The sequence below is a fragment of the Microchirus variegatus genome (genome assembly GCF_963457635.1).
Source record: "Microchirus variegatus genome assembly, chromosome: 5".
In the NCBI taxonomy this organism is placed as follows: Eukaryota; Metazoa; Chordata; class Actinopteri; order Pleuronectiformes; family Soleidae; genus Microchirus; species Microchirus variegatus.
In genome coordinates this window covers 25885631-25912628 of record NC_139806.1, presented here as the reverse complement: position 1 = coordinate 25912628, position 26998 = coordinate 25885631, and the positions used below count along the sequence as shown (strand labels likewise).

The 26998-nt window shown below is 39.3% G+C and overlaps 2 protein-coding genes across 2 annotated transcripts; both read right to left on the bottom strand.

Moving 5' to 3' along the window:
• Positions 1-3132: 3132 nt before the first annotated feature.
• On the bottom strand, positions 3133-9585 carry fhdc3 (FH2 domain containing 3; the record flags this gene model as incomplete). Its single annotated transcript, XM_083889662.1, has 11 exons — positions 3133-4143; positions 4394-4558; positions 4658-4775; positions 4864-4934; positions 5028-5135; positions 5240-5310; positions 5534-5634; positions 6620-6705; positions 6797-6899; positions 8431-8492; positions 9121-9585. 11 exons carry the CDS (start codon positions 9583-9585, stop codon positions 3133-3135), a joined length of 2361 nt encoding a protein of 786 aa, XP_083745788.1.
• A 2822-nt stretch (positions 9586-12407) lies between these two features.
• Positions 12408-25719, bottom strand: arfip2b (ADP-ribosylation factor interacting protein 2b). The gene is made up of 9 exons (XM_083890343.1): positions 25473-25719; positions 22987-23097; positions 20590-20646; positions 18900-19008; positions 16366-16481; positions 16047-16268; positions 15800-15957; positions 15425-15599; positions 12408-14670 (listed from the first exon to the last, which is right to left on the bottom strand). The coding sequence occupies exons 2-9, from the start codon at positions 23083-23085 to the stop codon at positions 14515-14517; spliced, it is 1092 nt and encodes a 363-aa protein (XP_083746469.1). The 5' UTR covers positions 23086-23097; positions 25473-25719; the 3' UTR covers positions 12408-14514.
• Positions 25720-26998: the final 1279 nt, after the last annotated feature.

The following is a 26998-nucleotide window of genomic DNA, read 5'->3' as shown; positions in this document are numbered from 1 at the left end:
AGAGCACAATATGTGTGCATAATATACGGCTTATGATTATTTAAACTGCTATTTCTGTATTGTTTTCAACAGGTATATCAGACATTTTCAAGAAATGCATGTTTAAAAATGAATAACAGCTTAATTTTATGTGTGATACTTAACATATATATAGATTACATACATACGTCTTAAGTGAAAGGCTGGATATTCTTCAGTAAATGTATCAGCAAACTATTATTAACATTGTTCGTATTATTACAATTGAGGGCCTCCATTGCTCATCAAGCCTGGGATTGTGGCATCGAATCTCGGTCAAACTGCGCCATCTAGTGACTGATTGACAGAATCATTATTCCACACCATTTTACTGGAAGGAACCACAGCGACACTTTAACTACAGTAAAGTACAACAGATAAAACTACAGTAAAGTACAACAGATAAAACTCCAGAAGCAGCACTGTAACGTCTCCTTTTTCACGTCGTTTATGTGAAAACGAAGAGACGCTTTTCGATAAACAAAACCACACGGAAAAGCCTAAACAAAACCAGCCAGGAAGTGACGCACAGGAAGTATCGGTGTCCTGCTTTAACGCTATGGATAAAAATAATGGATACAATCTGGATAGAGCGCCACCACCCCCTCTGCCTTGAAGACAATGTTGTCATGGTGGCCACTCTGGGTACTGCAACAAAAGATACTCGGGCGCCCAAAAATAAATTTTCCCATTGACCGATGGGAATTGCGGAAGAATATATGTAATTCGAACTAGAAATAAATAAAAGGCAAACCCAACGTTTTTGTTGTTGGTTCATGTTTATCATGAATATAAATACACACCATGCTCTATCCAGATTTTATAATATATCCATGGTTAAAGCTGGAGAAGTTACGACAAACAGGTTAGTTAATGAAATAATCATCAGCACCTTATATTCTACATAGTTTTACATGAATAATGGTTTTAGGCTCAGGTTGTACATCATCAGACCTCGTGGCGCAACGGTAGCGCGTCTGACTCCAGATCAGAAGGTTGCGTGTTCAAATCACGTCGGGGTCATTTCTTTTACAAATTCATAAACAATAACATACACAAATTGAACAGGAATTTTACACAATGATCGACTGAATTTAGCGAATGTGTTGTAACTGTTGTGAATCGTGTCATTATACACTGAAATACCCTTAATATGAATTTTACCATTTAAACCACTACTACTAATATCCAAATACAGTACATTTCATGATCTATTTTCGAGGTATTATGCATAGGTATTTTTTTGTTTAAATCAACGTTGTTTTTTTTCTCAATATGAGGCTTATGGAGAGTAAATATGGTATAGAGGCTATTTGTTGCCAATGTAATTTAAAATATCATGTGAACCAAATCATTGTTAAAGTTAAAAAAAGAATACAATATTTAAGTCACAGTTTCTTAAAATCATTACTTTGGGGAGTAAATTATAATATGACTGTTCACCCTACAACCTGGCTAAAAGAGGGGGTCATACTGAGAATAATACACTTTAACAACATTTAAATGCCGGCTAAAAACCTGAAATGTGATTTCTGGAAACAACGTGGCGAGCTGTTGAATGGATTCTTCACGGTTTTCCTTTCCAACCACGCGACTGCACCGCTTGTAAAATCCTCTAACACCCATAAATTGTTATGACGTATTGTGGTTTACCGCACAAACGACTTGACACTGCTGCCAGACACTGGGATCTTCAGTCGCTAATAAGCATAGAATTCATTTACTTTGCATCAGTGCATTTTCCTTTAACCATTAAATTTAAACAGGTACACGAATGAAAACATGTCAATTACAGCACCATGTCATAATAATAATCTACCTTTTTGATCCAGCTTCCTGTTCCTCACATTAAAAAACATCCATGGCTGTCACAGAACAAGCTTTAAAGTTCCTTTTTTGTATCTGGACGTGCAGCACAATCCCTATTTTTGTTTCCTCTGCATTTTTCAGATAGTGGCTTCCTCCTCTCTGTCCGCTCTCCCTCACAATACAACTTGCTCCAAGTTTCCCCCTCTCCACCTCCTTTCTCTTCTCTATTCATGCCCGTTTCTCATCTTTCACTGGGACACACACACACACACACACATAACCTCAGGAGATCCTCAGGAGCCGTCTCACATGTGATGATGGCACTCCGCAGCGTGAAACTAAATATCACAATAGTCTGATTGTGCTCTGGAGCTCTTGCCTCGCTCCACACAGGTCAGTCGCCACTGATGTCCAAGTACAGGCTGTTTTCTCGTGTTGTAAACAAGGCCTTCGAAAGGGGAGATTGCATATTTATAGCATTGTGTTTCCAAGATTCCTTAATTTGTTCTATTCATTTTGGCCCCGGCTAGTTTGAAATGCCAGGCGACTGCAAATGTCCTCATTGAGGACAGGCCAGTGGGAGGGAGGGATGTGGGAGGACAAACGGAACAGTCAGACGGGAGCCTGTGTTGAGCGGTTTGTTCCAGAGTATTATTACACTGCGAGGGCTCAAATGAAAATGGGTGTAAACAAACTCAGTCGCCCGAGCAACTCAACAAGTTCTTTGTGTCTAGAAGTTTAGCCACCGCTGAGGGGAGACACCACAGTGGCACAGTAACAGTGGGCAGATTATCCAGAGGCCTGTGGGGGGGCTGGATTCATCAGGAATGAAAAGTCTGAACCTTCTATGGGGTTACTAAACTTTAACAGTCATTCTTTTAAATGCATTCATAATTCATTTTGCATCGTGATCATGTTCTTTTTATGTGAAATATCTATCAAAACAAACACTTTTACTTTGAAATGGTGTGCAGTAATGGATTATCAAGACACCTCGTCAACTGACAAGGTGTCAATGATCAAACTTTGGTGGAATAATCCAAAAACTACAAGATACACAAGACTCAAATTTAATATAAGTGCATATTCCATTTACAAGTAAATTAAAAAAAAGGGAAAAAGGTTGGACACTAAAAGACAGGAAAGAGAAATGTGTTGCAATTTTTGAACGTGGTCCGACTTCCAAAAATTGAAGCCTTCACAGTTCAAAGCAAGTCGCCGGTTGCCTTGGTAAAACCATGACAGTGAACAAAAACAGACAATCTAAAATCTTAAATAATAAAAAGTTGAGTAAAAGCAAAAGTTCTAAGATCCTGTGAAGTTCTGCTCTTCCACATCACCAGCCTTGCTCTTGCCTCCGATCCGCCGGAAGAAGGATATCAACCCCGAGCTGCTCTCCTGTCCTTCTACGTGATTCCTCAGCTTACTGTGATGCAGGGAAACATCTTCTCCCATAGTTTCTGTCCTTGAACCCGAGGAGTAAGACCTTTGGAACAAGTCCCCCAGCCGGAAGCCAGATAGTGGAGACTGCCTCGTTTCATCCATGGACAAAGACCTGACGACGGGAGCCTGCGACACAGCTCTCTGCTGAGGGCGGTCGGAGACAGACGCAGAACTCGACTTTGGACTGTCTGGATTGGGAAGAAAATTGCCTTCATCGCTCTTCCACACGCCATCGTCGTCTTCGCCACCAGATGGCAGTGACAGCCTGTGGCGGTGTGCTTCTCTTCTTTGCTGTGGAATGTTTCTTTGTGAAGATGTCAATGGGCTCAGGATTGTCCACGGGGAGCCGAGATCCCCGTTGTTGGCGAAAAAGAAGTTTCTGGTTCTCGGCCGAGGTGTGCTCGGGGTCGCTGGAGTGTCCTGACGAGGAGCGCCTGAAACTCTGTCCCCATCGAGGCTGCTTTGGCTCTTCTGGTATTTAAGCACCTTGCGAGTCATCTTGCGCATCTTCTCAGCCTCCTCTTTGCTCTCCAGCTCTGCTGCGAGCTCATTCTCTTTCAGCAGTTTGGCTTGTTTCTTGTCAGGACTCTCTTGACTGGTAAAAGATCTCGTCTTGCTTTTTTCTGCTGACGGGGGAGTCTCAGAACCTTGGCTCGAGGGGGATCCTTCTATCCGAGGCAGCATGATCCTCCTACATCTGGCTAAGCCTTCTGGAACGTTGGACAGAAAACTGTGCAAGGCCGACTCCAAGCCAGCCGAGTCCTGGTCAGGCTCAGGACCAGGACCGGACACTGTGGAGCGTCGCTTGGCTGCAATACGCATGCTCTCTTTCTGCTTGCGCCTCTGCTCTGCCTCCACTCGGTTTCGGTTCTCCTGCAAACAATGGAGAAGATATTTGTGCAAGTGGAAGTAGGTGTATTCTATGTTAGGGACCGTTCCTCTTAGGTTTCTCCACAATATTCAGTTCAAATGAGAGGGAAGGCTCATTAATACTGCAGAGAACCATGTAGTAAAGAACTGCGGCATCTGATAAACATTCAATCACACGCCCCCCCGCCTGTAGAGGGCGCTAAATAACACACATAACAGTGACATTTTCACTGAAAAGTCTCCCTTTTCATACCTGCACTGCTTTATCAAACCGCTTGCAAAAGGAGTGGAAAATGGAGCAGCACTCGCCCAGTTTGAAGGTCGCCGGGTCTTCACAGAAGTACTCGGCGACTGCGTTGCTCAGCGAGTTGAGTTCATGGAGAGAGGATTCCACGTCGGCCATCTTGGCATTGGCCCTCTGAGAAATCGTGACAAATAAAGCGTGGAAAGAAAAGAAGATGCAAAGTGATTTTGGCTCTGTCTCTTAAGGTCAAGCGACACAGGCACGAAAATTCACCATGAGAAAGGTTTCCATCTGTTGCAAGAGGCCAGGCTGTCTGCAACTGCACAACCGTACTTCTTTGACCTTCTTCATCTCTCGCTCGAAGTCTGCGACGACTTCCTCTTTACAAATTCTGCAAGATTTTACATCTTATATTCACCGGCACACAAAAACAGGACACTTTTTAATTGAACTGGGCACAAAACATGACGCAGTGACACCTTGCTGCCATCCCGATGTGTTCAAGCTGGCTGGGAAAAGTCAGCAACTCGGCATCGATGTCCTCCGCTTGCTGTGAATCACAAATAAAGAGGGGGAGAAACGGGTAAAGTTGCTGCTCAGAGACACAGCACGATCTCGGGATCATTTTTCATTCACCACTCACCTTGGCAACATAGTGCATGAGGTTCATGCCTGGCTTGTTGGCCTTGGTGTCTGCCAAATTGAGCAGAGAGGTCATCCTGAAGCCGATGGCGTTGGCAGTGTAACCGCCCTGTAAAGCAAAGAAAATGTTCAGTAGCAGTATGAAAAAAAGCACAAAAGAGCTATTCAGAATGATATATTAAATCATAAATTAAATGGTATAAAAATACCAACAGCGTTCATGTAATTCCCAGCTTTTAATACCAGCCGGATGACTGAGTGGAGGTCATCACAGTCCAACAACTCTAGGAGGACGAGATGGAGACAAAAACCCATTAAGACAAATGCAGAGTTTCTCCTCTTTCTGCAGTAAACACTGACAACCGTTTCCAAGTAAGCGGTTTGATACCAGAGCATTTCAACAAGTGTCTGTGTGGCTCAGCTTCTCGGAGCAGAACAATTTTTTAATCATTCAAATATAGTAACTTGATTACCACAGCAGCGGTCAGAGTGTGTGTGAGGAGTTACCATTGGCTGCGTTGGTCATGACAGCGACAGAGTTCTTCACCTCCTCCATGAGAGGAAAGAATTCCTCCCTCAGCACCATCATCTTCAGACGATCCTCGTAGCTACAGGACATGCATAAAAAAAAAAAAAAAACTGATAATTACTGTGTCAACTGTTTAAAATCACAAAAAATAAAAAATCTTTAAGAAACCAAGTGCCATAAGTCAAGTCTGTGACACTTAAGTGGTAGAATATTTTACTAAAAATGTTGTATCTTGCGATTTTAAAGACTGTGAAATCCTGTATGCATTAGGGGTGGGGGGAAAGAAAATCTATTTACATACGAATCGCGATTCTATTCATCCACGATTCTGAATCGATTCATAAACAGTAAAGTAGGTAAGTTTTTATTTGTTTTGGATGAATAAATGTTTACTTTTGTCTTAAGTTTGCTTTTATGTGATCACATTATCTTATACAAGCTGTATTGTTTTGATACCATAATTTGCCTTAACACACTATGCATTGTATCAATTTTTGAATTGAGAATCGAATCGGTTGAATCAAGAATCGATTTTGAATAAAATCGTGACCCTAAGAATCGGAATTGAATTGAATCGTGAGCCACCCAAAGATTCACATCCCTAGTATCATCCCCTTGATTGAAATTTAGTTTATGCCCCAATTATTCACAAAATATCATAGAAATCTGTGCAGTAGTGTTTGAATAATCTTATTAAGAGTCAGACAAGGTAACAACAGCGTGTTGTTTTGATTTCCAACAATGGAAAACCATTTCAGATCAACATACAGTAATTATAGGAGTGAAATTTACTGGATATCACACAAATACAATTAGATATATGGCTTTAAAAATGTATAATGAGGGTATTTGTTCACAAAAACTTCAATAGATTTGTTGACATCTTTACTTATCTGTTAAATCTTGACAAAATGTGTCTTTTATTTTTGTTTGAGCCATGTCATCTGTCCATGTTTTCAAATTGTAGTCCATTATATATTATTATATATTATATTATATTGCATTGCCACAGTCAATCAGCTCAAAAATCACAACAAAATAATACAGTTCATCCATAGACTCACCCGGACACTTTGACCAGCTGCACCATGAACTGATCAGCTTCAGGTAAAACTGAGAGGTTCCCACTGAATGACAGCAGATGCTTCAGCTGATTAAACATTAAATCATATGTATAATCAATATAAAGCACATAAAAACTGGACTCAAACAGAATATCACCAAAGTGAAAACGGCCTGACCTCACTTTCCTCTGGCAGCAGTTTACAGAGCTCTTTGAGTTTCCCTGTTCCAAAGCGGAGCCAGTTACCTTGATGAATGTCCTGCACCATTTCCTTCACTGGCCTGCAGACACAGACAAAGGGCCGACAATAAAACTGAGTCACTCAACAACATAAGTCACGCTCGTTATGTTCCCCTGGCGTGCAGTGTTCCACTGATTCATATTAATTTCATATTAAAAATGTGTGAAAATTTAATTTGAGAGATTTAAGACATGCTTGAGGCAGATTATCCACCACAGTCTAGTGTAGTTTTTAATCTTTTTGAATACTGCTTTTGCACTACAGCAACAGCAGGCACAAAGGGAGTCTTCCTGTTTCCTCTGTGAAGACAATCAGGCAGAAAGAATATAGTGAGTAGCCCCCAAGGGGCAACTTTCATAAAGAATGTTTGACTGAAAGTCTATGGGGAAATTAGCCTATTTCTAACTATATATATGTATATATGTGTATATATGTATCTACATATGTGTATCTACATATATATATACATGTACACGCATATATTTATCTACATATACATATATACACTTACACATACATATATATACTTACATACATATATACATACATATGCATACATATATACATATATATATGAATACATAGATAAACATGTACATATATACATATACATATATACATATACATGCATATATATATACATACGTATAGAGTATGTATATATATATATATATATATATATATATATATATATATATATATATATACATGCATATATATATACATACATACACATATATATATATACATGCATATATATACATACACATATACATGCTTCTATATATATACACATATACATATATATATATATATGTATGTATGTATGTATGTATGTATATATATATATATATATAAATATATATGTATGTATATATATATATATATATATGTATGTATATATGTATGTATATATATATATATATATATGTATGTGTATATATATATATATATATATATATGTCTTATTTAGAGGATAAAAGACAATAAAACACATATGAGACACGTGAGTGGACACTAGTGTGATTGATAGCTAGTGTCGTCCAGTGCACTTTCATCACGACCGCATGACCGACGCCGACGTAATATAAATTTGAGTGAGACGCAAGAGCAAACATGTTACACACATTGGATATTCAAAGTGAGAGAACGTGATCTGGATAGTGCTTAAGATTGTATTGTGCCTAAACTGTATCAGGGCAACTTTACAAATGAGAGCTCGATCTCAACGATGTTCCCTGTATAAATAAAGGTTAAAAACACAATGTGGAAGATCAAAAGACTCCCTAAAATCCTTCTAAACTGAAAAGTTGATCAACCTGTATTTACCAGGCAGCCACAGCTATCACCCCGTGTTGTTTCATGTACTGTGATCCACATGATGCTATAAAAGGGCATTTCCATGTATTTGAATGTCCTCGGAGATAAAGAGTGCGTTGGCAGGGAAACGATGAGCACAGTGGAAGGTTAATGCATCAGTGGCTCTGTTTTTTCAATGAAGCCATGATGTGTTTTTGTTGCACCCTGTCATCTTTCACTGGAACTTTCTTATTCCAATATCATTTTCTTACCTCTTGAAATGTCTCAGGAAGATTCCAACATTCATGCTCTTCTTAGAGTCCAGGATCGTGACCTAAAGAGAGACAGGGACAAAAATTATTAATATTCCATATCCGCCATACATTGTTTTGATTGGTGGGTGTTTTTATTCTGTAAAAGCATGTAAAGACCTTTGTAGTAAAGAAGTCAGATGTATCACACAATCTGAAGAGGAAGTACAAACTCTCATTGGTTCCTCACTGATGATGGAACTTTGAAACACCTCTTCCCATTAGTGTGTTTAACTACTTCCCTTTATTACTGTACTGAAGTACAAAAGTTACATATCTGTACTTTACTTTGTTATTTATTTTTCTAGCAACTTTTACTCCACTACATTTCCTTTAAGTACTCGTTACTACCAAATAAAACCAGAAGAAGAAGAGTTGATAATAAAGCTTTTCTGGTCTTGATGAGGTTGGGATGGGGTTACAGGGCCAGAAATTGGACCCACAACCTTCCAGATGAAAGACAACTCGCCCTACCACTGAGCCACCATGGATCAATCCTAACTCCTCACTTTTGTAATGCTTTTACTTCTAAAACTTACATATCTGAATATCAGAAAATGACTTTCACTTGAGTAATATTATAAAAAAAGTGAATTCAACTTCTACCAAAGTCATTTTCTAAAAATACTTTTCACATAAAACTCTTTTTACCTGTGGCTCCTGTGACAGGAAGTCCATGCCATCACCGCTCTTCCCTCCCATGACCCGGGAGTTGCGCAGCGATGCCCGTTTGTCCACGTGACTGAACAGCTCCTCCATGCTCGGGATGTCCAGCACCAGGTCCCGCTGCGTCCGCTTGCACGTCCACACGTTCTTTTTGCCCAGGACGCGCTGGCTGGGGAGGGTGTCCCAGTTCAGCTTCTTCATGGATCTCCTCTGGACATGACGAGAGCCAAAACCTGGGGAAGGAGGAGGAGGAGGAGGTGGTGGTGGTGGAGGAGGAGGAGGTGGTGGTGGTGGTGGTGGTGGAGCAGAGATAACACACATGTTGGGGGGCAGAGCATGGGATACGTGGGAATCGGAATCTTCCTCAGCATCCGGTGGCAGAGGAGAAGACGAGTCTTGAGAGGAGCAGTCGGGAGGAGATGCAGATGTTAAAATCTGCGCTCCCTCCATTTGTATCTCCAATCCAAGAATGATGGATGGATGTTCACCACTGTCGGTCAGTCAGATCTGAGGAGACACAGACAAATGATCAGATTTTAACCTAAAACTATGTCTGTAAATCAACACAGAGCCACGTGAGGTGAACTATCACAAGCTTTGACTGCACACCATGGATGTATAAACCTGGTGGTCTCTCTGTTTGCTTTCTAATATCCTGTGTGTTCATTTGTTCGCCACATGTGGCTGACTTTGAAGTTACTCGAGGTAAATTGAATGTATGCACCACTTCTTTATGCAATTTCTTTGAAACAAACATTTGAAATGTTCAAATGTTTGTCTGGATGTCGTTTTTTTTGTAGTAGTAGTCACATTTTATTGTTGTGTGTTGTTTATATTGAATACATGTACACACTTTTTTGTTTTCAGGTAAAATAATACATCATTCTGCAATTTATACTTTACTGAAAGCCAATTAAATGAAAAATCATTAATTTTTTTGTCAAAAATCCACACCATAAATAAGTATTTTTATTTATTTTTTAATAATCTTTGATGACAGACCTTAATGTATACACTGTTTGTCAATGTTGTGTCAACATGTATTTATTTGCTACATAAACAGACATGTCATTGTTGCTTTACTTTGAAGTTTTCCTCTATGAATTACATAATAACATAGAATTTGCTTCATGTATGCAAGTTTTTTAGTACATCAAACAAAACACCATAGAGAAAATACTCAATATTTACTCAAACCATTACTCAAATTTCCAGTAAAGAAAAAAGTGTTTCACATAACTTTTAGTGCACTAAATATTGTAAATTAAAGCTTGCTGAAGTATTCGGCATAGATGAAAACTACCTAACATCATATATCACAACATATTTATCAGTCTATCAAACGGAACGTCATTGGGAATCAATGCAATATTTACTACTTGGTTTTTCACAGCAGATACAAATGTCTCAGAATTTGCTTTACACTTTAAATTATTAAATAAAGATTTTGGAAATATTCGGCATTGATGCCATCCACCTAACATCACATAAACATATGTTTCCAAGAGTATCAAACAAAACATCATAGAGAAAATCCTCAATATTTAGTACATCCTACTAAAACGGAACCTCATGGGGAATCTCCTCAATATTTACTACTTCCCTTTTCCTAGCAAAGGATAAAGTTTGATATAACTTGTATTCCACTTCATTGTGTTAAATAAAACATTTTGAAATATTCGGCATAGATGCCATGCACCAAACATAATGTATATTCCTCTCAGTCGATGACAATTCACTTTTTGATAGGTTTGGTAGGATGACTGAATTAGCCGAGTCTGAACACATCCTAACATGCTCACAGAAAACATGTCTCTGACCACCAAACATCAGCCAAGCGAACAGTTTTCCACAGAATATTCATTTTACTCACCGCGCCTTTTAAAAACGTATCTCTGGATCATGAAATGAGATAAATCCCCTCTGTGGCGTCACCTCGTGTTTCTGCACAGAGCCACAGCCACAGTCTGGTTCACAAACAGCCGGCACAGGTTCACGGCGCGTCTCCGCCAATCACATCCAAGCATGCTTTGCATACGGGAACGCCCCCTTTTAACAAAGACTTTAGAATACAACAAATTCATCAAAAAACAAAGAAAACTTTCTTTTTTTTTACTGCTATAGATAATTATACACTATACAATATAGAATATGATTACATAAGAATAAACACTGACATCAGTTATTGTGCATATTTATACATTATTAAATTATTATATTCTGAATACAAATTGTGCGTTGATACTCATTGTAATAGATTTTTTTTTTAAGTAGTTTTGATCATATATAATGGAGATTTGTAAATGCACAGTACAAATACAAGTCATTTGTTGCTATAGATTAAAAAAAATATATATATATATATACATATATATACAGGGCAGAATTACATCAGTGTATATTATAAACAAATGCTGCAACAGCTAATTTATTACTTTCGATGGGAAATAGTGTATATAGGATTAGATCTACAGTATATAATGTTGAATGCAAAATACTGCCATGTCATGAATTGTTATAGAAAGTTACAATATATAGTAATAGTTACAATATTTATACAATGAGTGCAAACACTGCAAAGTCATGTATTGCTACGGATTACAAAAATAAAACTGGAATAGATAAAATAAAGACAAATTTAATCACGTAGGCTTAGTTCTTGAACGCAAATAACTACCTTTATTTATTTATTGCTACAGGTAACAATAAAAGCAGTTATCAGATACGATTCATGTGCATTTATGTGCGCACCATCTATGCTCTATGCAAACAAATAAAGTTTGTTTTATATATTGTAGATATATGGGTGCAAATTCAGTATGAGGCTGGTCTTTGTGGCGTCCGGAGACGGTCAATGCAGAAATGCATGAGTGATACTATAGGACGGGACATTTCCTGCAGCCATGAAGCAGCAGGTGAGGACAACATTTAAAAAAGTGCATTAACAATATAATAAAATCACTATTTTGGTCCTTTGTAGACCTCAAAGTGTGTATTTTAAATAGCAAATAAATGCATTCGTCATCTCAGGTGCATGAAATCAAAAAAGGTGCACAATATTAGTATTTGTTTCAGTTTGAAATAAGGTAAATATGATGTCATATATACGACCTGCACACCTCTCTCAGTGCCTCTAACAGAATACAAAAACTAGAAAACCTGCCAGACAACTGTAAGAATGTACTGTATGTAGGAATCTTGAAGGGGCAGTGAAAGGTGTTTCTCAAAAACAACAAGAAAGAAAATCCAGCCAGAGCATTTGAAAATGTGTACTTTTTAATTTTGTTCCCTTGGGGTGTGGAGGGACTGTTCAGGTCTGAGTGAGGAATGAGGGCAGAGTATTACATCAATCCAAGACAACTTCATTTATCATCGTAAATACGGCTATGTGCAATCAGTACAGTATACCAGCTTGACCTAGAAAATATTGATTGTACACAAATAAAATATCTCATTTAATAAATCTTCATTTTGGTGTAAGGGAGAGGAATTTCAATGCGATAGGTGTGGGAGAAGAGGAGTCACATTTTGTTTATATTGCTGTGTGGTGGTCAAAGAGACCACGAGCTGGCCACGGGAACTGCAAACAAATTGAAATATAATCTTATAATTCATTACTGATATTAGCTTTTCCCTTTCATCACTTCCTTTAATCCCGAAAGCACGGCGTTATGTGTGCAGGCACGTTGAAGGCCAAGTGAACGGCATCAGTACGTCAGAAGTCAGTACGTCGGAAGTCGGAACGGGGAGATTCCAACTTCCGACTACAACTGGAACGCACCGTTCCACTTTGGATCTCTGTCTGCTGAGCAAATACAGAGGAAACAAATAGCTGAAGGTGAACTGATGCCAAATGCAGCACGGTAAAAAACATTCATTATACTGGATTATCTTAACTTCGCTTCACTGAGGTCTGAAAAAAGAAAGAAATTAAATACTAACAGGTGAGAATTTCTTGGTTGTTTGTTATTTTTTTTTTTGGGGGGGGGGGGGGTATCAATAAATAGTTCATTGTCTGCAAAATGCCTTAAATCCTTTACTTGTAAATCAAGTACTTGCCAATGACAAACGTTCCAGTGTAGAATATTATCGACTCCGACAGATCGACATTATGATTGACAAAATAAATAGTGTTACATTAACCTTTTACACACGTTTAGTATGAAAGCAAAACCATCTCAACGATTTGGATTGTTTACTATTATTATGATTATGATTCTTATTATTATTAACACCACGGAGATATGAAAGAAAAAAAAGAAGATGAATCATTTGTGTTACGCTAATCACCACGATTAAAAAAAAAGGTTGAAATATTAGTTGTTTTGGACAGCGACGCTATTCTTCAGTGTGAAGAAATGTAAACAAGCGTATAGAGGGACCTCAGACGTCAATTTCAGTGAAAACAAAGCAAATGCAGCCATTTTGAGAGGATATGGAGGGAAAATCACATGTGTAAATAATGACATTTCCATGACATGACAGTCCTGACTTACAGGAAGTGAACAGAGCCATCATTGTCGTGATTAGTAACAGCCAATACATGTCAACATAGCTGTGCAATGTTCCTTTAAGTCCTTTTCACACACTGAACAACGCAGCGCTGTCCTGTTAAACCATTGTGTTAGGGTTACTGACAAGGACTGGAAATGTTAGAAAACAAAAGCGGAGACACTGAAATTAAACAGAATTTATACTAAACAAAGCTTTCTCTCTATGCAAGCCAAAAAATAATAATATATTTTTTTTTCTTTAAAAAAAAGGGGGGGGAAACTTTGTTTGAAATAATCTGCCCGGTCCATTTTCAGTGTATCATACAAATCCCTCAGGTTATGTACATAGGAGGCACACCAGGAGAGCGGGACCATTTGGAAGAGTTCTGATGAATTTGTTTTCTTATTTTCCTTATTTTCCTCATCCGTCTCCTGAACTGTAACTAAGATCCCGCGGTGCCGAAAATTGTAACTCGGCACATGAGGAGAGCGCAGTAACAGCCGTAAAATGACGGACAGAAGCACAGTAAAAGTCATGTCGATATACAGAGGGGACAGAGGAGAAAGAAGAGAAGGATCGAAGTGAGAAAAGGGGGAGTTTTGAAAGAGAGAGGCACTGAAAGCCCCCAAAACTGTCCATGAAACCGTCCGTGTTATTTCCTGCTGTATTCAGCCCATTCACCAATAATAATACCCTGTTATTCATCTGTCCGTCTATCCAGCCACACACTCATCTCTTTTTCTTCATCCACCCGGTTATCTGCCTGTAGTGGTCCTCTGTACGTGGGGGGGGAGGGTTTGTCAACAGGTAACAGGTGGAGGTGGTCAAGAAGGAGGTTGAGGGAAAGAGAGAGAGAGAGAGAGTCCAGAGGGCACTCTGGTTTTCTCATTGCTCCTCTAACCAGGAGGGCTTGTCGGCCCCTGGGGGCCTCAGCTTTATGTTGAACTGCTTCAGCGTTTGCTCCAGCTGCTGTTGGTTGCCTGCGAAGTACGCCGAGATGGCGTTATGGAACAGGAGGAGCTGCTTGTGCATCACCTTCACCTGGAAGACAGCAAAGAGAGTGCAAAAATGAGACCTTAATACCTCAAAGCCAGCGTTACACAATGTCACACTTAAGGATAAAAGCGAAACTTGCCAACAGGTGACAACAGGGTACATCTGTGCTGCTGCGAGTGTGAAACGACACGTCTTAACCGCGACAGCCTTAATTATAGCAGGCATACGCCATGGCTTCACTTTGATAAGCTTATGCAGCGACACGTTTATTTAAATCCACAGTTGCTTTCAGGTTTTTTTTTTTTACGATTTAATGATAGAGATTTCGACTGCTTTGTCGCGTCTTCTCCGGCACACAGGTCTGGACTCTGTGGGGGGCCAATACATGTGTGAAAATAAAATCACAAATTTAAAGCCTGATAAATTGCGGCATTGTCATCTTGGACCCAAAACTATGCTCTTGTACACTTTTCTTTCCGTAGAAGGGCTTTTGAACAATTCTGCACCATTTACTTGGAGCATGCAGCAGAATTGATTGCATTGAGTGCTTTTAAATCCAAATTCAGTGAGTATTTGAGGCTGATTCCATCAAATGTACTGGTTTTTAGTAATCCACAATTGTTTATTTATTTGTCATTGATTTTATTCAGGGTTTTAGTTGTGTAACTTCTCTTGGCTCAGGCATTTCATTTCAGTGGCATTTACCTGGTTAAATAAAGGTGAATAAAAAGTAGTATTGTGGCCTTTTATCTCAGGGCTGTGCACACAGAGGCAGACAGATTCTTATCTGCCATCTCACCTTATTCTCCTCCAGGAACTTGAGTTTAATGATGACGTCTGAGCGGAGCCGTTCGTACTTTTCCTTGTGTACTTGGTACTGTTGCTGAGCGCCTTCGATGCGGGCCATGGCTACGGCGTCCCTCGGACCCAGACTCAGTTCCTCCAGGTCCGACCGGTAGGCGTCAAACTCCAGTCTGATGAGAAACGGCAGAGAAAATTAGTATTACACCTGCAATTCCTTGGATTAGACGGCTACAAAATGAGCTGAAACACACACAGTCCAAATTAAAGGTGATAATCCTTTCACTTTGAGCCACTTATTACATATTTCTTTACTCATGTTTTGTCTAAAGCTATTTCAGACAAAAATAATGCACTTCCTGGTTTATTTTACCTGGCATTTTCAAACATCTTGATGGTCATCAAGGTGTCCTCCATCGTCTTGTTGACTAGCGTGTTGATGCTGGACACGAAGAAGTTAATGGCGCCAAGTAGAGTCTCCCCATTTTTACACAGCAACTTCTGAGTCTCGGCGTTGTAGCCAAACTCGTCCTGTAAAAGACGAAACACAGCGTTAACACACACGAGAATACAACTGGTCTAAATAGACTTAGATAACGTGGATCAGCAATCCAAATTACCCGTAGTTCTGGAGATTTCTGACTGAGGTCAGCGAAGGTGTCGCCCAGCGCATGCTGCGTCTGCACCATGTTGTAGAAGTGGTTGGTCAGTGCTCTGGCCAGTCGCAGCACACTCTCATATTTCCTCTTCGTGTCTCTGAGCACTTCGATCTGGGCCTCGAGCTCCAGATCCACAGTCCGGGACGCGCGGCCGAAACGCTCCGACAGCATTTGCTTTGTACACTGACAACAAACAAGACACACGTCAGACCATTTCTGACGTGGAAAAACCAGAACTAAGCGCAGAGGAGAATTTGTGCAAACAGAAATCAACAGCCACCTTGTAAGTGTTGAGACCCCACAGCTTCACCGTTTCGAGTTTCTCCACAGCGACGCCGCGGCTCATTTCTTCCGCCGTCATCGACGAGCTGCTGCTGCTGTGGTGCATGTTGGGACCTGATGGTGACAAACATCAAGGTTCACAGCAAAGCAGAGAAGGATCAACAACAACATAGATCACAAGTCCATCACCATTAGCCCTTACTCCACTGTGAAACATGCATGAGAGTGAACCTGAGAGTAGTAACAATATGCAGAGGATTAAACTTAAGAGGAAATATGAAGGAAAACACTGCTAAATAATGATCTACTTAACCAATAAGGGGTCTGTTGAATGTTTGACTAAGTCTCTCCAGTACCTTGGTATTCATGTGGTTGACCTGCTTTACGGCAGATGACAGAACTTTTTGCTGGAACGCTACTTCGCCTGGCCTTCATACGCAGGTCTGTGACAGTGGATGGATGTAGGGGAAGGTATGGATCAGGGAATAGTTAAGGGTGGGTGTGTATTAGGGTTAAGTTTGTTTTTATTAAATAAAGGGAGTGTTATTTTTTTTTTTATCATAAGGTTGGGCATGCATTCCAAAAATTGAATAATAAAAATCAGAGGAATTTCAATAAGCAGAAGAGACAAAAGGGAGGAGGAGGATGAGGAGGAATGTGTGGGAGGGAGTGGTGAAAAGGAGGCGGCGGACAAAGATAGAAAAGAACAAAGATGAAAAGGCAGCAACAGTAAGTGCATGACAATCAATGAACAATGCAGACAAACGAGCGATGATGATGAAGACGGGGGCAGAATGAACCGCAGCGGGGCTAAATTATGTGAAGCTGAAATAAAATAAAGAAGCCTTTTGATAAACTGTAAATCGAAACGATTTTGGCTAAATAATACGTTTAAAACATGGATGAAAGTAGTTTATTCTTTGCTCCAGGGAAGTTCAGACGTCATATAGTTGACAATAAGTGTAAAACAGTGATGACCCCAGAAAACAACCAGGAAAATAGACGAATATATGGAGGAAATTAATGTTAAAACAGGAAAAGCAGTGGATTAAACAGTACATCCAAGAAAAAGAAGTAAGTACCCTGCTCTTCTCTGCACTGAAAAAGAAGCTGGTTCCCAGTTATCAAGAAAAGAAACACTCTGTATAAAGAACATCTTTCCAAAATGAGATCTCCATAGTGTAGAGGAATAATATTAGCCAAATATAAGCCACATTTTCTTTATCATAATTTACAGTGGGGCTGGACACAATTAGCAAGTGTTATTTAGCAATATTTTACCTAAATTGCTCAGCCTGAGCGAACAGAAAAACTCATTCAAACTCTTTCTGACCAAACCTCAACAACAACTGAGAATCAGTTTGTCTCGATGCGATAAACATCTTTGCATCACATTTTGGAAATCAGCTCTTATCATCGATTATTAGGTCTAAGGAGCTACCTATTCCTGTAACTGGGATCCTTTTGTAAAAATCTGCATTAAAGCGCACTGCAGGTCCTGAGAGAGACAGACAGACAGACAGACAGCAGGACACAGGTTCAGAAATATTAGCATCAAATGAAGCTGAAAGATGGTGATTCTTTCTGAAACTGTGTTTCGAGCCACACCACTGAAGTCCCTTCCTGTTATTTGAACAGAAACAGTTTGATAGGAACCAGATTAATACCACAGTCTGAAACAGACTTAATCATGTAAATTCAGGTAACCTAAACCTGAATAAAAAAGCAGATTTAAATGAGGAAAGTATTCAGATTTTAGTCACATGACCTGATTAGAACACCCTGTTTATGCCAATTATTACAAATGACACATGCTTTGTTCACACAAACTTAATATGACAGGAATATGAAGAGAACATCCTCTTAAAAACTAATGTAAAATATTACTAATGCCAGAAATTCTTGATTCTGACAACATAAGAACTTGTGTACAGATTTGTTTTAGTTGGATGACGATAATAAACCTTAAGTAATGCTTCAGGAAGGAAACCTTTGTGATTTTATTCACCATGTGTGGTTAGAAAAATCAGTATATCTAGTTTGAAAGTGAGCTGCAAAATAACCTGTACTGTTTGTAGTGAAATAAAATGAACTGCTACAACAAGGATTTTTGGCATCATATAAACCCATGACATTTGGACAGGTGGTGAGAAATGGTCCTGGGAGTTTAAGGACTCACTTGACATTAAAACAGTGCACGATGCGTTATGCATCGTTTTCAAAGAGAGCAGCTGACACCTCAACAATTCAAACGGCAAACACTGCAGTTATGGAAACTATGACGAATATGTACTTTGTCAGCATTTGATCGGCTGACACAGCCAGAGGCTGACGTCTCATGTGAGAAATGATGAAGCAAAAGTTGAGTAGGCTGTTTCGCAAACAGTCTTTAAACACTAAAATTAAATTGAGCAGTTACAACGAAACACAGCATTCCCTCACTGAAGAATATCTAGAAATTAAACCTGGATGGGGCATCAATGGTTCAGTAGGCGGGATTTGTCTCATATGACAAAGAGACAAAGACTTTACCTTTGATTGAGCTTGTGGAGATTATACCCTCCGCTGTTCCTCCGTACCCCCCTGATACAATGCTAGTCTCGTTCAGATTGGGACCCGACACCATCACCTGCTGCAGGTCCTGTAAATGTTTCAATGTAAACACAAGAATAACAAAAGAAGCACAAAGAAAAGGGTTTTGGGGTGGTTTAGGGCGGGAATACACATACACATATAATGTCAACAGGAGGTTACAACATGTGAGTTACAAGACAATTTCAGTTAGAGGCTTATTTACTAGAGGGGGACGAACACGGCTATGTTAGGAGGGTTAGTCAGACCACACTATGTCCACACATCTGTCTTTCTCTTCTTATCTGGAAAGAACCCACGACAGGAAAAAACACCACTCAAGTGCAGCCAACGATTAACTTAAAGAATCTGGACTGAATCCTCCAGTCGTGATGCTGTGGAGAGCAAACAAGACGACTTCTACAGTTTAAATGTGCGAAGAGTCCAACCCACGCAGTGGCTTCAATGACCCGAGCAGCAGGAAATGCTCAGGAAAACTTTTTTTTTTCCTTCCAAACAACGACCATAACAGCTCTGGACCAAGAGTGTGCTACAAGACACATGAGCCATCTTGTGTTTTTTCTTTTTCTTTAATTCAACTCACTTGTTTTATTTCCTACTTGCATATCATTTAGTGAGGGAAAAAACATTCATCAGGGATTTACGGTGAAAGGAATATGTGACTTCTCACTGGCAAAGCTAAATGTAAGTGAGGCTTATTTTTCCTAAAAGAAACATTGCATTCAAGCTTGTGCTGACGTGGCCTGATTTCAATTTTTACCAAGTAAACTAGAGAGGAAAGCTTTGACAATTTCCTTCTTGTAAACAAATAAATAAATATACCGCTGCTGAGAAGGAGAAACCTCTTCTACTACTATATCAAAGCTCTGCTTCAGGGCCATTTCTGCTTGTTGGGACACTAAATTACATTTAATATTTTTTTTTATCATGCTGCTGAGACCATAAAACTGAGGAACATTTTATTATGCATATTAATATTCCTGGAATGCTTTAACAATTACTATCAGTCGGCATGATCTCAGCTCTTCCTGTTGATTTTGAGTCTTTTATTTAACTTTGCTACTATATGGATTCAACTTTGCTTTAATGTTTGTATTTAGGTTTTTTAAGGTGGACACTAGGAAGACTGGCTGCACCTGAGGACAAAGCTGATGGAGTTCCTGATAAATAAACATGAGTTTTCAGTCCTTTCATCCATAAATGAAATCTGACTTTAAGATAAATCATTGACAGACCCTAAATAACACACATGAAGCCATTATTGCATTTGAATTCCACCACGTTGATTTGTTGTTGATTTTTGTGAACCAGCACCCGTTAAATTGTTAAGGTATCATCACCCAGGTGAATACACACACACACAGCTATGTTAGCTCACTACACACTATAGACAACACAATCTAGTGGGTATATTAGAATCTACTGAATTGAACAAATGCTAAAGTTAGTAGGAGCCAAGTTAATAACAGGCAGCACAGTGGTTTACAGTAAAAATGACGTATCGTGACATTTTCTGACATATTCCACCATTGTGATGCGGGGCAATTTACTGCCACATTAAGTCAAACCACTGAGCAGTGCCACACACTCAACATTAAAACACACACAAATGCACAAACGGCCTGCTCACCCTGGTGCCTCTGGAGCTCCCTACTTTCTCATCTAAGCTCCACTGCAGCTTTGCAGCCTGCACAGAGATGGGGAGGAGGAGGAGGAGGAGGAGGAGGAGGAGGAGGAAGGGAGAGGGGGAGACGATAGACACAAGAACAAAAAAAACAAAAAAAAGAAGAAATAAAGAAGACAAAAAGAAATAAATCCATGACTCATGTCATGAAACAAGATAGAACGCAAAAGAAATGCCATAAAAAAAATGTGTTGACATGTTCACACGGCAGGGATGTAAGACGGAGCACAGTGAACTGTGTGGGCAAAGAAAATTCTGATTCAACAAATAATAAAAATAATAATGTACAGATATTAAAAAGAACATTAATGTAAAATTAAACAATAAAGAAACCGAAGGCGTAGATGTAGAAACTCCAAAAAGAACATGGAATGGTGCTCATTTCTGCAATTTTCAACATCCTCAATCAGTACTATGATGTTTAATTTGATTTTGTCCTGGTCCCAGTTTACAAGCATGAGCGAGGAATCAATTTACTGAATTAAGCACGTCTGCCTCTGCAACACCAGGTGGCAATATGCCCTCTTTCAACTTGTTAGTATTAGGCAGAAAGAGAAACAAAGTGTATGGGCCGAGATTTTGTCTCCTTCTTTTTCTTTAAATAAGCTTCTGCTATGATTTACTGGCCAAAACTGGGCATGTGCAGTCCAGCTCGAGTCTGAAATCATATAAACTGGTCATTCAACTCCCAATTACATCAACTTGGTACAAATTAAGTCACACTAACAAGTTGACATGGATTTTTTAAAGTTGTTTTATGTTAAAAAAAAGGCAAACTTTATCTTTTATCTGTCTGTATTTGTCTTGTTTGACATTTCCTTGTACTGTGGCATCTGTTCAGTGTGGGAGACGACTGACGTGAACACTGATCCCACTCTGGACAATTTGTATGTTGACACATGAAACAAAAACTACCGGCCCTTTAACTCATCATAAATATATATTGTCATATCACAGAACAGGTTGATAGGCTTATAAGAATGATATACCATAAAAAGAAGTTTAACAGAAATATAATACGCTTCAAACGTCTATTCTTGGAGTTGCCGCTCTTACAACTAGACATTCACACATGTGAAAACTGATGAGAAGATGGATTAAAAGCATCTTAAGATGCTGTAAAATTTCTGAATAGACACTGTGATGATTTTGCCAGGAGTCAGCCCAATCTGTCACTGTCAGGCAGCCAGTCACCGTCCATGTTCTGATATGAGCACAATGCTGAAAGCAGACTTCTGCTCTTCAGCCTGTCAGTCTGCAGCTCCGTGTGCATGACTAACACAAACTGCCAAGTGCTGCGCGGCAGATATCAATCTGATTTCAGGGGGGCTTTCACCCAAGGACAAAAGCATGACCACTTTCATTAATTGCCGAGTTTCTATAGCAACTGGTTGATATTCATCCACTTTGCAGGGAATCCAGTGAAGATGTTAAACAGCAGCAGTCACAACAAATAACTGGATGTTAATCTCACTGTGTAAACTTGGTGGGATGGCAGAGTTACACGTAGTTTCATTAGCAAACATCACTTTAACTGCCAGAGCCTGCACCAGGATCTTGAGTCTGTTTGTCTAACAAGGTGTGCCTTGAAAACCAGTTGCACGTATCTGACGTGCACTGCACCTCATTTCAGTCAAACTGACTGACTAATACAGGCAGAGACAAAGCCTTTGTGCTTTAAAACCTTTTCTTTACAAATGAAGACACCTAATGTTAGGTAAACCAAATACTGCAGAGATGCATCTGCAGTCGTGATCATTGAGGCCACGTGAGATGCTAATGGGAACAAGTGGTTCCCAAGGAGACCTCTGGACTCTCAACACCTGATTTCCCAGTGGAATCTCTTTCCTTGGTTGCAGCTAAGAACACTCGGGAACATGAGAATCTGAAATCATGTATGACAGGGCAGGCAGTGCATAATATATTGATCATTTATTTTATAGGCAAAGAAGAACAATTCTATTCTCAGCGAGAGTCTGAAATTAAGATTAGGAATGACTTTACTGCAAAGTTAATTACACATTCACAAAGTCGGCACTCACATAGACAAAGACTGTATTTATTATAAAGACCGAGTGCTTAGTGTAACCATACATTTATCCACAGTGTGGTTCTGTGGTGGGAAAAGAGTCAGCTGATGTTGTGAGCGGTAAGAACAATACCATTAACCGCTTTGTCAAATGTCAAACAACTGAGGGCACGCACTCACCCTTTTAAATTGAATAAACCAACAGATAGTGACATCCACAGTTTTACTGCTGGTTTGTTTAGAGTTTGCATATGCCCTTCTATGGATAAACACAAACAGCCTGCATGTTTTCTGATACAATCAATGTGACCCACCTGTTCAAGGCTGTCGTCTTCTGGTAGCGTCCCCGTGTCACCATTACTGTTGATAGGGATCTCCATTGTGGCAGCTTTGCTCATAATGCTTTCTGTCATAATGCACTATTTCTGAGAGAAGAAAAAGAGGGAAAACAATAAACTTCTGTATGTAAAATCAGTGAAAAAGGTACAGATAGAGGCTTTGAAGAGACGAGACCAAAGAGCATAGACAAACAGCCAAATCATTTCGCAGATGGGAGGATAATTGCAACAAACAAGCGAGGAGGTGGTTTTCAAAGAGCAAGGCTAGCGTTCAGCATTGGGGAAAAAAACATGTTACACCAACAATGAGCTGCGCTGAAGTGGCCACTCTGTTATACTCAACTGAAGGACCGTATGCTAGCAGCACCCACTTCCACAAAACTAGAGCAGAGATGACTAAAATGTAAAACATTGTCTAGTCATTGTTATCGATCAGCCCGATTTGGCCTGCCACATACAGTACTGTACATTAATCACTGCATAAATGCAGGGTAAGCAGTGCTGCAGCTGCTATTTCAGGCTTGGACACATTTCAGAGGTGGTTAGGAGATTAACAACTAATTGTCATGCCTGGGAAAAAAAACCTGAGCCTTATAATTGCAGAACAGAAGCTTTATGTGCAGAGAGATTTAGAAAAGCCATTAATACAACTAGAAATTCTCGATGCCAATGTTTGGTGGCCCATTTCTCAAACAATTAAATAGAGACAATAATCTACTGCTACTTAAAAAGTGTAATTTGGCTGCACACATAATGAAAGTGGCAGCTAGTGGTTAAAATAGTTGGTTCTATGATACGTTGCAGACCAACTCACTGTAATCATTGTGTGTATAGCTCTGCAGCAGCTCACTTCACTGCCAGTGGGAAACTAAACAAATGTTATGTGAAGTCTGGAAGTCAAGAGAATGAAATGCATCAGAGAAAAAGAAGTGCATTTCCGCCAGTCACTGGTGACGTCATATTATAAGCGTAAACGCATGGAAGAACTGACAATATCAACATATCTAGTACTATAGTGCAATATGTTTTTGTTTGAAGGACAATGTAGATGATCTCCTCAAATAATTACATAACCCTGATGTGCAATCTCACTGGCATCTAGAATACAGAATATATTATGTAATATAGCTGCAATATTGATTGTGAACTATTAAAAGAAAAAAGACACTGATAAGATTAGTGGTTGCTTCTTAGAAAACTTGATACCACATGTTTCACAGAAATTACAGCAGCTTTATGACAGAGTTATGACAGTTCAGTCACGTGGTACCAGTATTGTTGCGTGAGGGAAATAACTAAGCAAGGTTTGTTTACTTTTGTTCTGATTGCACCAAAGGTGCAAAGCGTTCGCATTATCAGCCGTGTCCTGAACATATCCTGAAAAGTGGCACACTCGTTGTTGACTTTACACATCATAATTGGGTGTGATGTGTGCGTCCTATGCCACACAATCCTCAACACAAAAACCCTCAGCAAAGACAGCTGCAAAATACACTCTTGGCATCTTAATTGTTCATTCATAACATGTTCTGCCACATTTTTTGGAAACTATTAGAGGTGTTTACTGATCCATCATCGAACATAAACAGGACCTATAGGTCTTAATAAAGTGGTGTTGGGCATCAGTCAGAGGAATAACTATAACTATTACACTATTCACAAGTTTATTACTCATTTGTATGCTGTGTTTTTTATTCCATTATAGATCATGTGTTGTCTCTGCCATACTGTGTTTTGTTCTGCAGCTATTGTAGCCAGAGGAACTTCCCCTGAGATGTGTGGGACTATAAAATATATTAGAATTGATTGATCTGATTGAATAAATTCGGGTCTCTCAGTCAAGTCACTTGGGACAGACTGAGTGTGAATAGTCAGGTTGAATCCAAATAACAGATTAATGGACAGACTCCAGAAATGACCATATGGTAGCGTAATAAATGCGTAATTTCGAACAATTACTAAGTAAAACGCCTTTAATGAAAAAATGATGTCCAACTGTTTACATTTGTACACTTGAACATTTCACGATCAGTCAGCTAAATACTTATATTCTACCGTAAATGTAAAAAGTGTGGATAGAGTGTTAGAGTCGAATGACAAATTCAGGGTTGGGAGCCAGCACAGGTGCACCACCACCAGCACAGGTGCACACTTTAAGATGACGCTCGCTTTTCCTCCCTGCTGTAGGAACAGCTGTAGTATGTCCAACACAGTGAGAATATGTTATGCTATGCAAATATGTACCGTAAATATATCTATTTCTTTAAAAAAATGTGCAAAACGTTGGGGAACGTTAATTTGTTTCCCGAAAGGGGGGCCTGTTTTCAGTTCACACATGCAGCTGCTTATTAGAAGCGGATTAAATGTTAAAGCCATGTGACAGTAAAGCCCCGGCTGCTTAACTCACGTCTTTAGCCCCAGAAATAAAGCGAAATAGTCGGTGAGAGAACGGTTTGACTTACGGTTTGTTGGTCCGGTCGTTGGAGTGGAGCTGTCCGGGAAGCTAGCCTACGAGCTAATAGCAGGCTAACGCCAGTGCATCCCAGTTCTTGCGCGTCTTTAGATGAGACCGACGTGTCTTTTTGTCAGTCCAATGACAAGAAGAAAAGAAAATGACCGTGGAAAAACTGCGGCACTCGAAAATTAGGGATATTTCAATGACATAATGTTTGTTCTAATTCTCACTGCGTTCGTCTTGAAGCGCTCGTAAATTACCCTCTATCTTTTATTATTGAATCCAAGAGGAACGCTTGACGGAACTGACGACACCGTGGGGGGATTCATTTTGCAGACGCGCTCCCACACAAAGATCGTCTATGTAACGTTAGCTGGATCACTCCTTCAAAGAAACTAAAACTTGTTGCTTTGTTGTTGTTGTCCTTTACTTTTTAGAATTTCATGGGATTTGTATATATTGATTTTGTATATTGTAGTTTTTATGTATTGATAAATACCCACATTTTCATTTTCGACTCAAACAAAATATTAATCAATCTAGTTGTACATATTTATACATTTGCATATACGTGAAAAAGCTCTCACAGCCTTTTTATGAAGCTCCCTTTTTCTCCCATTTGTGTTTTTATGTATTGATGTAAAGGTAGCTCAATAAAAATCTCACTTAGCAAAAGTCATTTCAAACTACTCACCACGTTAAAGAATTGCATCTGGAAATGTGAGCGGAGTGGGATCTCTTGGTTTTTCCTTTATGCGTCGCTACAAACCAGCTTTGTGGGTTTGCATGTGCCGCCTGCAGGTTTGAATGAGGCACTGCAGGTTGTACATTAACCCAGGTTAGTGATGGGTGACTGACCTTGTTCTTAAAACTGTGCCCGGAGGATTAAATACCAGAGAGCCTTTTGAATCCAGACCAAGACATTAATATAAACTTTATTAGTCAAATAAATCCTGCTCCCTGTGAACGCATCAGTAACTTCACTTTAATCACATTTTGTAGGCTTTATCTTACAGCTTCTCTGAAAAAAAAGCCTTTTAGAACTGTTGCAAAACACTTTAGAATTTGACCTTTTTGAATTAGAACTTTTCCAGAAGATACTATGATATGTGTACATACACTACTTTGGTTTGCAAATGCACCATATTTATATGTAGCACACAGAATAAGCAGTATACAATCTTCTTATAAATAAGGATTTTAAAGATAACCTAAGGATTCAGTATCAAATAAAACAGAAGCTGTCTCTTCAGCCTTGATGACATGAGGTCACTGCTCCAGCCACGTCCTCCAGGCAAACCTCCCTTGACTTTATCCTCCTCCTCCTCCATCCACAGCCACTAGATGGGGATGACATGACTCCAAAAAACAAAATAGTATCTTAAAACAATAGTTTTGGCTCCTACATTACACATAACAAGTGTTTTTCAATACTAAAAACATACTTTTTAAAAAGTACAGGTACACATAATATACATAAACACAAAAATAAAAACTGTAGTTGTGTGCCCATGATTATTAGCCAGTGTGACA